This window comes from Sus scrofa, chromosome 6, assembly GCF_000003025.6.
Source record: "Sus scrofa isolate TJ Tabasco breed Duroc chromosome 6, Sscrofa11.1, whole genome shotgun sequence".
Taxonomy (NCBI): Eukaryota; Metazoa; Chordata; class Mammalia; order Artiodactyla; family Suidae; genus Sus; species Sus scrofa.
Window position 1 is genome coordinate 37381009 of NC_010448.4, and position 15968 is coordinate 37396976.

General features: G+C 35.4%; 1 protein-coding gene across 1 annotated transcript in view; it reads left to right on the forward strand.

Annotated features, from left to right (window-relative positions):
• The window catches only part of ITFG1 (integrin alpha FG-GAP repeat containing 1), a 237279-nt gene that overhangs the window by 187377 nt on the left and 33934 nt on the right, over window positions 1–15968 (forward strand). Inside the window, exons 13-14 of the mRNA XM_021094239.1 lie at window positions 1231–1274; window positions 9610–9688. Coding sequence (XP_020949898.1) covers window positions 1231–1274; window positions 9610–9688 — 123 coding nt within the window. The remainder of the gene's footprint in view (window positions 1–1230; window positions 1275–9609; window positions 9689–15968) is intronic.

Below are 15968 nucleotides of genomic sequence, written 5' to 3' on the forward strand. Positions count from 1 at the left end.
ATTGCCGTGAGCTGTGGTGTAGGTTGCAGACGCGGCTCAGATCCTGCATTGCTCTGGCTCTGGCATAGGCTGGTGGCTACAGCTCCGATTAGACCCCTAGCCTGGGAACCTCCATATGCCACAGGAGCGGCCCAAGAAATGGCAAAAAGACAAAAAATGATAATAATAATTCATCCTTACTGAGCAGTATTATCAGCTATCTTTAATTTAAAAAAGTAAATGAGTTCCCATCGTGGTGCAGCAGAAACAAATCCAACTAGGAACCGTGAGGTTGCAGGTTCGATTCCTGGCCTCGTTCAGGGGGTTAAGGATCCAGCGTTGCCATGAGCTGTGGTGTAGGTCGCAGATGCAGCTCAGATTTGGCATTGCTGTGGCTGTAGTGTAGGCCAGGGGCTACAGCTACGATTAGACTCCTAGCCTGGGAACCTCCACATGCCATGGGTGCAGCCCTAAAAAGACAAAAAAAAAAAAAAAAAAAAAAGACAAAAATAAATAAATAATATAAAAATATATAATACTTAATAGCACATAATGTCTGCCTTCTTACAAACAAATTACTTTACATGAAGTGGCAGTAGGATAATTATATTTCAAAACTTGTGTTATAGAAAGAATGTCCAGATATTCTAACCTTTTCTTTTTTGGTGACTTTATAATAAATGTGTCATTAAATTATTTTTGCATATTTTTTGTATACCCATCAATTTTTGTATAGTTATATTTTCCATAAAATTTATCAAGGTTGCCCAAACTTTTTGACACAGAACATTTGACTGGATAAATGGAAGTAGTCTAGTTTGAGATATGAAGTGTTAAATTATGTTGTGTTTGCGGGGTTTTTTAGTGTAATTTTTAATTGGTTTGCATTTGGCACTTCTCTGTCAGATTCTAAGTCATCCTTGGAATGTAGCTAACCAATTGGAAAATAGAACCAACAGTAGGTATGTTATTATATAACTATGACTAATTATGTCACATGTACATTTCACAAAATGGCAGCACCTTGACTGCTTAATAAAGGCTTTTGAAATGTTGGCATAAAGTAAAGAACAGAAATTTAGTTTACTCAAATCTAGGAAATTGAACTGGTTTCTGCTTGTGATCATCAAGCAACAGGTCATGGTAATAGGTTTTAGGGGGAAAATTAGAACTCTTTGTAAGTAGTAGCTTAAATATAAACTTACATTATAACTGTAATAATAGGTGTTTTTTTTTTTAATTTTTCCACAGTTCTTAGTGGTCTCTGTTCTAATGATTGTCCTCGTAAGATAACAGTAAGTAACCCTAACTCTCAGTTGTAAATACTTCTGTGAAAATTCTCTGCATGATATATACACATAAAATAGTTGTTATAGGTTATTTCAGATTGTTGTTACTTTTAGAAATGATTGAAGTACCCTTCAGTGCTCAAGTAAAGTTAAGTGGGATTAAAGTACTTCTCCTGAAAAATTTCTCACTTCAATGTTCACTTCCTTTATGAAGTCTTTTCTGATACCCTTGGAAAAATGACCACAGCTCCCATTATTTCTAGACATACTGCTGTCATTTTGGTATATATAATACTTGATCATAGATTATCTGTTTATATTTAATGCCTCTCCACAAACTAATCCCTTGAGGTCAAGGACCATGCCATCTTTGTATACCTAGTTCATAGAATAGGGTCAAGCATATAGTAGATGGTGTAATAAATTTTGAGGGAGTATAATCTTGATATGGATTTGCTTTCTAATGGAATGTTTCCAGGAAATAGCAAAATGTGAAAATAATTAGGTTTAGTTGTTGAAATTGGCAGTTCATGTAAATTGTAATAAGATTACATTTAAAAGCATGTGCATGTATGTGCATGTGTGTGTGTTGATATATCCCTGTTTGATCCTCATAGTTTTCCTCAGAGACCTTTGTTTCATAAGGAATTATACCCCCTTTAAAGATGAGGAAAATTGGAGTTCCCACTGTGATGTGGTGAGTTAAGGACCCAGCATTGCCACTGCTGCAGCAATTTGATGCGACTGCAGCTTGAATTCGATCCCTGGCCTGGGAACTTCCATATGCTGCAGCTGCAGCCAAAAGATAAAAAATAAATAAGTAAACAAAGATGAGGAAACCTGAGGCTCAGAGAAATAGATTGTCCAAAGTCATAGAGCCATTAAGTAGTGGAACTAAAACACAGAACTAGGTGTTTTGATTGTCTAATATTTTTTACTACCCCTTTAAAGCACTACTTCCTTACCAACATTTTTTTTGCGTGGTTGGGAAACTTCCCATATTTAAGACATGTGGAGCAGACCCTGACCCAGAGATTTGCATGCAAAGATTTAATCCACACTCTTCTTGAGAGCAACAAACACCTCTGGATTTCTGAGAAAAGCGGGACTGGCAGGCGTTGGTCTGTGAGGTGTGACGCTAGCATGGTATTTCAAAGATGGCACAAATTGAAGCAAAGGGCCGTGCCTTTGTACTCCTGCATCAACCAGACATTGCATACAGGTAGTTCCCAGGAGGGGTTATAATCTGTAACAGCCAGCTCCCTTGGGCTGAGAAGAATTTCTAGGTAAGAACCCAGCTGTGAGCTATCAGCAGCCAACACTTGGAGCAGTTCAGGCAGTACTGCCTCAGTCCTGAAGGGAGGGTCTGGACTGTGTCACTACATCCACTGTGAACTAAATGAGCATCTGGTCAAACCTGTCTGCTTTCATATCATTATAAAAACATGGATTATATAGTAAAGGAGGCTCTGAGGAGAAAAGATGCAGAGGGTATAATGAGAACTCTGTGTACTTTCCACTTAATTTTGCTGTGAATCTAAAACTGCTATAAAAAATATTTTTTAGTTAGGTGCAAGTCGGATTAATTGCAGGCTAAAGATTAACTTGGTTATTCAGGTATTATATACCCAGTTTGTGAAATATTCAGACCCTTCGTTCCTCTTCTTTTGTCTCATTGACCATATCTCCATCATGTGACTCACTGATTACATGGTCAAGCAAAGAACTTTAAAAATTTGAAATTGAACCCACTCATTTTACCTACAAGTTCTAGCTGAAAATTTGATAGAAAAAGCTATGTAATTAAGGCAGGTTATACTTCAAAGCTCACTGCTCCCATTCTCCTTATCTTCAAATAAAAGCCACTTCTATCATATGGAGAACAGAAACATTTAGAAAGTCACCTAAGTACAGCATGCAGAGCTTTCCTACAGGGATTACTCCAATAGGCCAGCACCTTTGGGCTTTTTTGCAGCTAATCCATCTGCCTCCCGTTCACCCATTTATTACTTTCTCTGAAGTCAGATACTGTTGAAATGCCCTTCACATCTGTTGTTTTTCTTCCCCACTGATGTCATAAATCACAATTTTAAAACAATCTAAAAGAAACAAATGCTTACTATCCTTCCCCAGTTTTCCATATATAAAATGTATGCCCACTTGTGAAATTATTTGTTTCATGATACAATGGGCCTTCTTCATACTGCTTTGATATCAGTTCCATTTGGTCATAGTAGAAAACGTTATGTCAGATATGTCCCAGTGTGAGACTGAGGAAGACTGTTCATACCGTGTGATATTATTTACCACCTGAGTTAACATGAATTGAATAATTGTTCTTCTGCTGCCTATATATTCCCACCTGTTCTCTGATATATGGAGAGAGAAAAGAATATTCAAGTCAGCAACTAATCCCACCCAAATTCCTTTCTTTCCATAAAGCACTCTCCTTTTACTCTACCTGCGTTAAATTTTAACCCTGGATTAAATCCCACTCTCTCTCATTGAGTCCTAGACCAGGTTACTGGATATTTCTGAAGAAAAATATATGGCCCTAAATATTGTCAGCACCACTGATTCGTAGTCATCAACGTCAATTGAACATTCCTAATTGTATCATAGTCTTATATGGATCCCTAGACACCTTTTCTCCCAGTCATTTTCTCAGATTACTTTCAGGATTTTCTCTTTGCCTTTGATTTTCTGCTGATTGAGTACGATGTATATAGGTATAGACTTTTTGGTATTTTTTCTGTTTGGTGTTCTCTAAGTTTCCTGGATCGGTGTTTGATGTGTGTCACTAATTTTGGAAAATTCAAATATTTCCTCTGTTCTTTTCTCTCCTTCTTTTCCTTCTGTAGTCCCACAACACACTTATCTTTTATAATTGTCCCACAGTTTTTAGATATTCTGTTCCATCTTTCCACTAGTTTTTCACTTTGCATATCAGTTTTGGAGGTTTCTGTTGATATATCTTCAAGTTTACTGGTCCTTTCCTCATCTGTGTCCAGTCTACTGATAAGCTCATCAATGGCATTCTTCGTTTATGTTGCAGTATTTTTAATTTCTGCCATTTCCTTTTAATTCATTCTTAGAGTTTCCATATTTCTGCCTACATGAACAAACTTGTGTATTTTGTCTACTTTTTTTCCATTAGAGCCTTTATCATATTAATCATGTTTATTTTAAGTTTCTGGTCTGATCATTCCAACGCCCAACATCCCTGCCATGTCTGAATCTGGTTCTGATGCTTGCTTTGTCTATTCAGACTTTGTTTTCTACCTTTTAGCATGCCTTGAAATTTGCTGTTCAGAGCAGATGTGACGTATTGGGTGAGAGGAACTGTGATAAATAAGCCTTCACTATGAATATTATGTTTATCTGGTAGGAGTTCAACTGTGTTATTCTTTGCAGCAGCTGTGCTATCAGAGGCAAAATTTTCCTCTAGTGTCTTTGTTTTTTTCTCCTCTGTTGTCTTTGTGGCACCCTACAGACCTCCTCTTAAATGGGTCTGTGGTTTGTAGTTCTTTTAACTGTAATCCCATCATTAGACAGGAGGCCAATTGATGTGGTGGTGGTGGTGATGATGTATAAGATTGTGGTAGGAGAAGCAGTTATAATCCTGTGATTAATCCTCAGTCTTTTAGTGAGCCTGTGTCCCTGGGCTGTGACTAGTACAGTGCTCCTCTGCTTCCCCTCCCTTACAGGTTAAACAGGATGGCTAGAAGGGGCTGAAGTTAGGTACTTCCTTACTCCCAGGTTGATTAGGTTTTGGTAAAACCCAAGTTGCTTAAGCTCTAGTAATCTAGTTTTCCTTAAGGGTACACTGTTGTTAAGGAGAACAAAGAGCTCTGGGCATATCTTTATATGGTTACTTTCCCCTCTCTATGCTAGAAGCATGAGGGGTTTTTCCCTCCGATCTTGCCCTTGAGAATTTGATGGAACTCCTAGAGGTAAAACTTAAAATAGGGCTCCCCTAAGACTCTCTTCCTCTCTCCACCTGAGTTTTGAACTTTCAAACTAGTTCACACTGATTCTCTAGCAATTCATAAATCACAATTTAAGTGTTTCTACCAGTACTGGCTTCAGTTTCAGTCTTCTGCTGCTGGGCTTCTGCTCCCAATAAGCTGTAATTCTCCGTATCCACCTCTTTCTTCAGTTTTTTTAGGGCAGCAGTTTGCCCTGTGACCTGAGTTCTCTGATGGATCGAACCAGAGTTGATTTTCAGTGTCCAGCTTTTGTTGTTGTGACTACAGGAGTGATGACTTCCAAGCTCTTTTATGTATCCGACCAGAAAGCAGAAGCTCTCCTTGTATTTTTATCAGTATTGCTTTATTTATTTCTTACAGCTTATTGTAGTATAATAAAATGCAATAGACTGTACCTATGTATATTTTGATTTGATGTTATGACATATACACAACATCTTTTTAATGGAAATATATAGATGATAGATATATAGATAGATAATGTCAAAATAATGAATATGTCATGTCCAAAAGCTTTTTTATGCCTTTGGATATCTCTCCTTCCCACCTTCCCTGACCCTCTTCCCCTACCCTGCTCTTCCTTAGGCACCATTGATAGGTTCTCTGACAGTGTTGCTTTATTTTAAAAGTTATTTTTGTTTTGTTACTACATGACTTTTTCAATATATCTTCCTCTGTGACATTTGTTGCTCTTTACTTTGAATTCTTTTTTTAACTTTTTTTTTGAAAAATCTTAACTATGTATAAAAATATACACCTTGTGCCCAAACTGCCATCCAGCTTTTAACACTAGCTTCACATACTCAGTCTTATTTCACCTATACCTCCACCTACTACTTATTCCCCCCACAGTCCCCCTTAGATTATTTTAAGGCAAATTCATCAGATCTTATATTCTGTAAATACTTCAGTATAAGGTAGTGAAGTACTTGTATGTACTTTACACAGGAGACTGGAAATTCTTTTGTTTTCATGGGGTTTTTTTGGGGGGGCCACACCCACAGCATGCACAAGTTCCTGGCCAGGGGTCAAACCCAGGCCACAACAGTGACAGCACTGAATCCTTAACTTCTAGGCCACCAAGGAACTCGGAGACCAGAAATTCTTATTCTTCATCAGAACTATTTAATGTCCTTTCCAACTTCCCCTTCCCAACTTCCAGTTCTCAGTAATTCACCCTGTCTTCCACCTCAAAGAAAAATGTAAGAATGTGTAATGGAAATTTCTTCAATTATCTGCAGCAACTTTAGAAGCATTATTTAATTCCTGTTAAGTCTCTTTCTCCACACCTATATAATGGGGAAACTAATAGTACCTACTTATATTAGTTTCCTATTGGTGCTAACAAATTACCATAAACTTAGTGGCTTAAAACAGAACAATGTGTTCTTATCCATTTGAGGTCAGAATCCTGAATGTGCTTCACTGAGCTAAAATCAAGACATCAGCAGGGCTTCTTTCCTTCTGGAAGCTTTGGGGAGAATCCATTCCCTTGCCTTTCACATCTTGAGGCCACTTACATTCCTCAGCTCATGGTCCCTTCCTCCATCTCCAGATTTAACAATGTAGCATCTTCACATCACTCACCCTCACCCATCTCAACCTTCTCTCTCTCATTGAGCACACGCACTCTGATTATCCAAAATAATCTCCCCATCTCAGGATCCTTAATCATGTGCTTGCTTCAGCAGCACATGTACTAAACAATACAGAGAAGATCAGCATGGCCTCTGTACAAGGATGACATGCAAATTCATGAAGCATTCCATATTTTTAGGGAAAAAATGATCAATAATCACATCTGCAAAGTCGCTTCGCAACATAAGGAAATATATTAAGCAGGTTCTGGGAATTAAGATGTGAACCTATTTAGAGAATGATTATTCTGCTTACCACAACTGTCACCTAAGTTTTTTCTTAAGATTACAGGAATTAATATAGGTAAATCACAGCAGAGGCCTAATACACAATAAATAGTCAAAAAGGGTATCTCTTATTATTTGCCTGTGTTAATGTTTATTTCCTTGCGTCTATAAATCTCTTTATTAGTAAGGTTAGTGAGTTCCAAATATTGAGAACTACTGTCTGCCTTCAGAATAGGGCTAGAGGTCTCTTTGACTTCTTAACTTTTTTTAATTGTGCAAGTCTTTTTTAATACATATCACAAAATTTATAAAATGTGGATATGGAAGATACCCATTTTTTTCTCTTTATGGCTGCACCTGCGGCATATGGAAGTTCTTGGGCTAGGGGTTGAATCGGAGCTGCAGCTGCATGTCTGCACCACAGCCACAGCAACGCCAAATCCAAAACTCATCTGCAACCTATACTGCAACTTGCAGCAATGCCAGATCTTTAACACACTGAGTGAGGCCTGGGATTGAGCCTGCATCCTAACGGAGACTATGTCGGATTCGTAACCTGCTGAGCCACAACAGGAACTCCAGTACCAATATTTTTAGTGAAAGTTACCATAAATATGTGTGAATCAAAAAAAGATATTCCTGTTTCCTAATTTTTTCTTTAAATACTCAACTAATTTTTTGAATTTTCTGTTAGTCGGGTGTGTTAATAACAAATTTCCTTAGTTTTTAATCTTACAATGTGTTAATTTTTCCTTCATTCTTCTAGGATAGTTTTGCTACTTTTAGACTTATCGGTTGACAGGGATTGCATTGAATCTGTAGATTGCCTTGGGTAGTATAGTCATTTTGATAATGTTGACTCTTCCAATCCAAGAGCATGGTATGTCTTTCCATCTATTTGTGTCAACTTTGATTTCTTTCATCAGTGTCTTACAGTTTTCAGAGTACAGGTCTTTTGTCTCTTTAGGTAGGTTTACGCCTATGTATCTTATTCTTTTGGATGCGATGATAAATGGGATTGCTTCCCTAATTTCTCTTTCTTATCTTTCATTGTTAGTGTATAGAAATGCCGTCGATTTCTGCGTATTAATTTTGTATCCTGTGACTTTGCCAAATTCATGGATGAGTTCTAACAGTTTTCTGGTAGAGTTTTTAGGATTCTCTAGGTATAGTATCATGTCATCTGCAAATAGTGATAGTTTTACTTCTTCCTTTCCAATTTGGATTCCTTTTCTCTCTTTTAGTTCTCTGATTGCTGTGGCTAGGACTTCCAAAACTATGTTGAATAGTAGTGGAGAAAGCAGAAAAGCTCTTAAAATATTAATCAGGCAATTGTAGCATCAATGAAATCATTGCTTGCCTGTCATCTTGGAGGAAAATCATTTGCAGTGCATACGTAGACTATCTAAACCTCTTTATTAACTTTTCCCTACTTTATTGGGAAGAATAGTAGAATTTTTAATTCTGCAAAGTGTTCAAAGCATTTCTTGATCATTTTCTCACCTCTTCTTAGGATACCCATCGCAGTCATTGGTTTCTCTATACCCTATTTAATTAGCTTTGACTTCTAAAGAGAATAAACCATTGTATCAAGGTATGAGGAATGTTCCAGAAATAGGGAACATACACAAGTTGGAGATAAACCTAACCATTGTAACTAGGCTCTGCCAATTATGTTTTCCTTAACAGGATAAAATTGTATTCTCTAAATCTAGTACAGGAGATAAAATGTGTTGGAACTACTCATCAATATTTTGTACTCTATTATAGTTATTATAGATGTATTTTATTTATTTACTTATTTTTATATTTATAGGGAAAATGTAAACTATGTACAATTCATTCTAGGAGGGAAAAGCAATGCTATATTCAACGAAAATGTCATGGTAAAACTATTCCAGGTGGGACCAAAAGTAGTAAAGGAAATTTTGTTTAAAGTATCCATACTTATATAATAAAGAAGAGACGTTATTAGATCTTAAATATATCCAATAAAGAGTTCCCGTTGTGGCTCAGTGGGTTAAGAACCCAACAGTGTCTGTGAATATGTGGGTTCGATCCCTGGCCTCACTCAGTGGGTTAAGGATCTGGCATTGCTGCAAGCTGCAGTCTAGTTCACAGATGTGGCTCAGGTCTGGTGTTGTCAGGGCTGTGGTGTAGGCCTCAGCTGCCGCTCCGATTCCGCCCCTGCTCTGGGAATTCCATATGCTGCAAGTGTGGCCGTAGAAAGTAAACAAACAATAAAAGAAATATCCAATAAAATTAATGATATTCTATAAATACAACTATCAAATCATTTAAAATGGTAAGAATTTTGTACTAATACATGTCTTTTTTTTGCTAGAAAATACTGCTTATTTAGGAAAATGTTCTCTAAGTAACTGCCATCTATGTAAGAAAAAGTATTTACTTTTTGTAATAGATTTGCCTGAAACTTCAAATGATTCACTTACTTCCCAAGACTTAACAATTTCTTTTTTATTGCAGCCTTTTGGAGTGAATCAGCCTGGACCTTATATCATGTATACAACTGTAGATGCAAATGGATATCTGAAAAATGGTTCAGGTAAGACTAGATACAGTGTCCATAATGCATAATAGCACCTTTAATCAACATGTCAACAAAATAAATTGGGTGACAAAAATTATCGTATTTTACAATCTTTATAAACTCTTCACTTCTTTTGTTATACTTTGTCTTTCTGTAGAAGTACATCAGTAGATTACAAAAAGTCCTCATGGCAAATATATTAACATTAGTTCTTCATATATCCTTATAGTGATGGAGCCAAATCATTATCCTTATTGTCAGTTGAGTAACAGAGAGATTGGGAGCAATGAGATGAGTTATCTTGATCAAGGTATGAAGTGGTAAATTAATTAACAAAGCTCATCTTAGAAGTAAAAATTAAAAATCCAATCTACACCTAGATTAATCCTAGTTTTTTCATATGTGGAAGAGAAACTAGAATATTATACAAATTTATACAATGTTATGTAAATTGTTTTGAAATATGACTATAAAGAAAAATCTTGCTTTACATTTGAATAAAGAGAAATGCAGTCAAGACAGAAAAGAAATAAGACTAAGCAAAAGATATCTGCTCTTGACAGATGGCTAGCTGACTGAGATAAAATCCAAATCGCAATAAATACAACTGTGAAAATTTCAATTCTCTAAGAAGGAAGAGGGATCCTGACATGTTAATATACTTCTTTGAGACTCCTAGAGTCCTAACCCTGAAGAAGTACATGTAAACAGTTACTCTTATTCCTCCACTTTTACATGGACCAAATTAAAGAGAAGAACTCATTATGGGGCTTAACTCATTTTATATAATGGCCTAACGTAATATACCAGAATGAGTCTCCTTTTTAGCTAATTTTACACATTTAAGATCATTAATCATGCTACCGCATCAGCACAGAAACATTCCATAAAACAAAAACTGTTTAAAAAATTCAAGGAGTTCCCTGGTGGCCTAGCATTAAGGACTCAGGGTTCTCACTGCTATGGCTCAGGTTTGATCCCTGGCCCAGGAACTTTCACAAGATGAAGGCACAACCAAAAAAAAAAAAAAAAGATTCAAGGAGAAATTGATGGACACAATTACAGTTCACCATTGAAGGGGGTTAGGCGCACCAGCCCTCTGTGCAGTTGAAAATATGCCGACAACTTTTAGCTGGCCCTCATTCCTCAGTATCCTCCAGTTCAAACAAGTGCAGATTGTCTAGCCCTGTAGTAGTTACTACTAAGAAAAACCTGCATATGAATGGACTTGCTAAGTTCAAACCTGTTACTCAAGGGTCAGCTATATAGTTAGTCAAATACATTAATAAACCACCATCAGTCAAGGAAACAAAGTAAATAAGGATATAGATGATTTGAACAAATTACTTATATTGTAATTCATATGTATATATGAATTTAAAAAGATTCCAGGACCAGGGGTTTTATTTTTTAATCTATTAACACTTTCAGACTTTCAAGGTGCAAATAATTTCAGTTCTAGATAAGATGTTTCCGAACACAGGAAAAAGATGAAGTTACTTATTTTATGAAGCTAATATAATTTAGGCAAAGCCACCATACCCCCAAACAAAAAATTAGCTCACTGGTGAATTACCAACCAAAAATACCGTCTAAAATACTAACAACTTTTGTACAAGATATCGATTCAATATATTTGTAGATTATATTCCCTTTAAAATCATTTTAGGGAGTTCCCGTTGTGGCACAACAGAAATGAATCCAACTAGTAACCATGAGGTGGCAGGTTCAGTCCCTGGCCTCTTTCATTGGGTTCAGGATCCCACGTTGCCATGAGCTGCGGTGTAGGTTGCAGATGTGGCTCAGATCCTGTGTTGCTGTGGCTGTGTCATAGGCCAGCAGCTATAGCTCTGCTTCAACCCCTAGCCTGGGAACTTTCGTATGCCGCAGGTGCAGCCCCAAAAAAGTAAATAAATAAATAAATAAAATCATTATGAAATATTGGTTATATTCCATGTACTTAACAGTACATTCTTGTATCTTATTTATTTTCTATCTAGTAGTTTTCAACTCTTAATCCCTTTATCTTACCCCTCTCCCTCTGGTAACTGCTAGTTCTCTTTACCTCTGAGTCTTTTTCTGTTTTGCTGTATTTATTTATTTGCTCTAATTTTTAGCTTCCTTGCTTAAGTAAAAACATACAGTATTTGTCTTTCTCTGACTTACTTCACTAAGCGTAATACCCTCAAAGTCCATCCATGTTGTTGCAAATGGCAAAATTTTATTCTTTTTAGTTCTAGTTTCTTCTATATGTGAATACAATAACTGACTAATTCCCTGTTGTTTATTTTTTCAATATACTATAACGATACATCAGTAAAGATCTTACGTGATATATTGTTGTGTGGTTAAGTGAATAATTCTCACTTCATGGGAAAAAATCTATAAGACTATTCATCAAATTGTTAACATTTATCTTAGGAGAGCAAGATTTCAAGATCTTCACTTCTATTTGGTACATTTCTTTAACTATTTACTACTTTTAATCCTTTTTTATTTTTTAAAAAGGATAAATTTGACAGCAAATTGAAACATACCAAAAATATTACTCTTAAAATTAGATACAAAATACATTTAATCTGTGATTGTTTTTCATTCAAAAAATATATATTTATTGCTCCTCTACAACAAGCCAGGCATTGGCACCTAGTAGGATATCTTACTAGATGCTAAAAACCCATTCAATAATATTCACTACCCATTGCTGTTTTTTAAGTGAATGGAAGAATATTTCCTTAGCATGATTTCTTTCTAATCTTTTCTAAAACAATAATGGAACCTTAGGTTTATTCTCACTCATTAAATATTTACTTCTTCCCTGGATTGGGAAGGAATGTGTAAACTTAAAAGCAAAGGAGAAAATATCTGTAGAAAACATAAATGCAGTTGAATACATAAATCAAATGAACGCATACATTTTCATAGCCAAAGATCATAAGCGAAAATAAAATACTGTAGCAAACTGGGAAAATCTAAATGTCCAACAATAGATAAATAACAAATTATGCCATTTTATAATAAATTCCAGTGTACACAATATTTTAAAATATCTTTGATGAAATGAACAGGTGTTTATAGTATAATATTTGGGAGGGAGGCACATCTGCATGCATAATCCAAATTGTGTGAATGTGGCTGTTAAGTGTACCCGTGTGTAGGAAGAATATAAAATCAAAATGACAAATATAGAAATGTTAACAAGATTCTCTCTTGGTTGTGGGATTTTCTTCTTTATGTATACATTTTAGTTTACTACACTGATCTTATGTTGCTTTCCATTTGAGAAATATATTAATAATAAGTAATATTTTTAAATATTTCAAGCATAAGTATACATTCTAAACAGGGAAAGGGGCACTTAATTTGTGAAAACCTGCCCCAAATTTTAAAGGATGAAAACTCCTAGTTTAAATATTAAGCATATGGAAGTCTAAAGAAATATTACTTGGTGAAGCCATACCTTCCAACCCATTCAGCCCCACTATTAAGAGAACTTTCCACTCTAAGAAGAGAATGACCACATATAAATACTTTAGAAGCTGCAGCCCTGGTTTTTTCTTTTCTTTTTTTTTTTAAGATTACTAAGTATATATAGTTGATTAACAATGTTGTGATAATTTCTGCTATATAACAAAGTGATTGAGTTATACACATGGGCCCTCATTTTCTTATAGAGCAGCTAAGGGTCACTACTCATTTAGTTGGTCATGAAATGCATTTAGTGGCTTCTGATAAGGACTTTTTATTTAAAGGAATAAAAGAGAACAAGAGGAAATAGCAGAATTTCCCACAGATAGTATTCCCACATTTAGTATTTTTTCATGAAAGTTTTATTTTAGGATTTGTTTATCTGTGTTCTTAGTGGGTTATAACATAAAATGTAGTTTTTATTGTGGGCTGGGATCTAAAAAGCTACTGCCCGAAGCTCCCTTCTGATTCAGTACGTTAAGGATCTAGCACTGTCAATGCAGCAGTTTGGGTCACTGCTTTGGCACAGGTTCCATCCGTAGCCCAGGAATTTCCACATGCCATGGGCATGGCCAAAAAAAAAAAAAAAAAAGCCACTGCCAGAGACAGTAACACCTTAATGTTATTCAAAAAAGGCCTGGCCTAATTATCCTTTCTGCTTATAGACAGATCTTGTCATAATTGCCAAATACTATGTGATCTTACTCCACTTCTTAGCACAGCCTGAATAGCCAAATGTTTTTAGACAGTTATATTACAGAAGAGTCATTAATTTTCTAAATAACCATTTACTACTCTTGTAAATTGGCAAGAGATCTGTGGTGAGGACCCAAATTCCCTACATAATATTTGATAAGAACTTAGTAAATAGGAGCATATAAGCCAAATTGTGTGGACTACTGAGTTGTTGGTCATTTCTGAGTAATAATACTATTAGACCAAGATTTGTTTTACTATTTCCTAAATTACTTATTTTGGCCCTGCTAGTACAAAAGTATTTCCTTTTAGTCTTCCAAAGTTACTATTTGTTAACATATCTGAGAAGAACCTAAGAAACCTTTACCTCTGATGCACCCTTCATCACCCTGCCTCGGAAAATAAGAGCGCTTAAAATGTATGGCAGACTGCTGTGAAGGGGCAAAGAAGCATTAGGATTAAGGTCTAACAAAATTCATATTGATGGTAAACATAAGACTATTGAGGAAAATAATTTGTTCTAACCTATAAGCGATGCATTTCTTTAATTTTAACCTTCCAGGTTTCTCCAGTGTTGTCAGTAATTGTCAAGTACATCTTCCAGTGTCAAAAAACATTTTATTCTTTATGTTCATTTCTCACCTACATGTTGTCTGAAATTATCTTCAAAGTTTAGTCATGTTCCATTTACCCACATATAATTATCCATAAAAGAACTTTTTTAGACCTGAGTCATTTTATTTGAATCACTCATCACATTTTGTCATACCCAAAAATTTTAGTTTGAGCAATACTTAATCAGGCATATCTTTATGTCAAAAATTGTAATTCATCACAAAAGAGAATGGAAAGAGTTGTTATGTCCTGCTGGATTATCCATGACATTCTTCTTATCTGAAGGAATGCTTGCAAGAAGAACCATTAACTGTCCTTAATTTCACACCAACTAAATAAAGATCTGACAGGAATAACCACATCCACAGAGTTAGAGATGAGGGCGTGGCTAGTAATGGTGATTTTCTTTCACCAAAATGTGAAAGTGAGAAAGGGAGGGAGGGGAAACATGGAATGGCTCTAAGTAGTACTGATATATCCCCTTCATTTAATTGTAAATTGAATTAATTAATTACAGGAATACAGGAAGTCTGAGACACTAAAGTTTGCAGATCATTCAGCTGTTGAGCAATTAGAAATCCCATCTGCACAGATGCAAATGAGTCAAAGCCATATTCTAGAAAAACGAAAGGAAAAAAATGAGAAATTATAGTGGTGACAAAACTTTTTTTTTTTGCCTCATGAAATTCTATTTACTGAGTTCTAGTATAGTGTTACAGTGAATATAGATCCTAATACTGATGAGAAAACTGCCATATAACACCTTTGAGAATAGAAAGTGGGAGAAAGAATATAATTTGTCTATTTCTGTGGTCTTCGCTAGCAAATGTATTGTCATCTCACAAGTTGTAAATTACTGAACAAACTCTGCTATGCAAGTATATTGGTACAAAGGAATTTGACTAAAATCTCATTCATTACTCAGTAATACTATTGGTGTATTCCTTCTCATTCCTAACTCTTACCTAAGAACTTCACTATTTTCTTATCCATCCTTTCCCCTAACTTCAGTTGTGCACAACAGGAACTATAGAAAGCCACTAAGAGCTACAGCGAAGGTTGAAATTCACAAATATATTATGTATACAGTGCCTATAACATAGGAAGCATGCGGTACACATTGAACAAATGCAAGAACAAAATAAAATTCTTGAGATGCTTTTTCTCATGCATGCTTAAGTAAAATATTGCCAATACAAGGGATTATTTGTTACAAGTTGAGACTGAAATTGAAATAGAATAGTATTTGAGAAAAAAAACTAAATTTTGTATCCTCTTAATTAATTTTTTTCCCAAAAAGGTAAAGATAGGGAGCCCTATCTTAAATCCGTTAGAAATACAAATCAAATGAATAAATTTAAAGAAGAGGTGTGCTGAATTACAAGTTATAGTTTTAGCAAATTCCTCATAAGTATTTCCTTTTTTACACTTTTTCTACCCTGAAACAAATTCTAAATTTTTATTCTCTCATGTGTTTTTTTCCATTATTGATCTAGACTTTCTAGACCACAAAAAA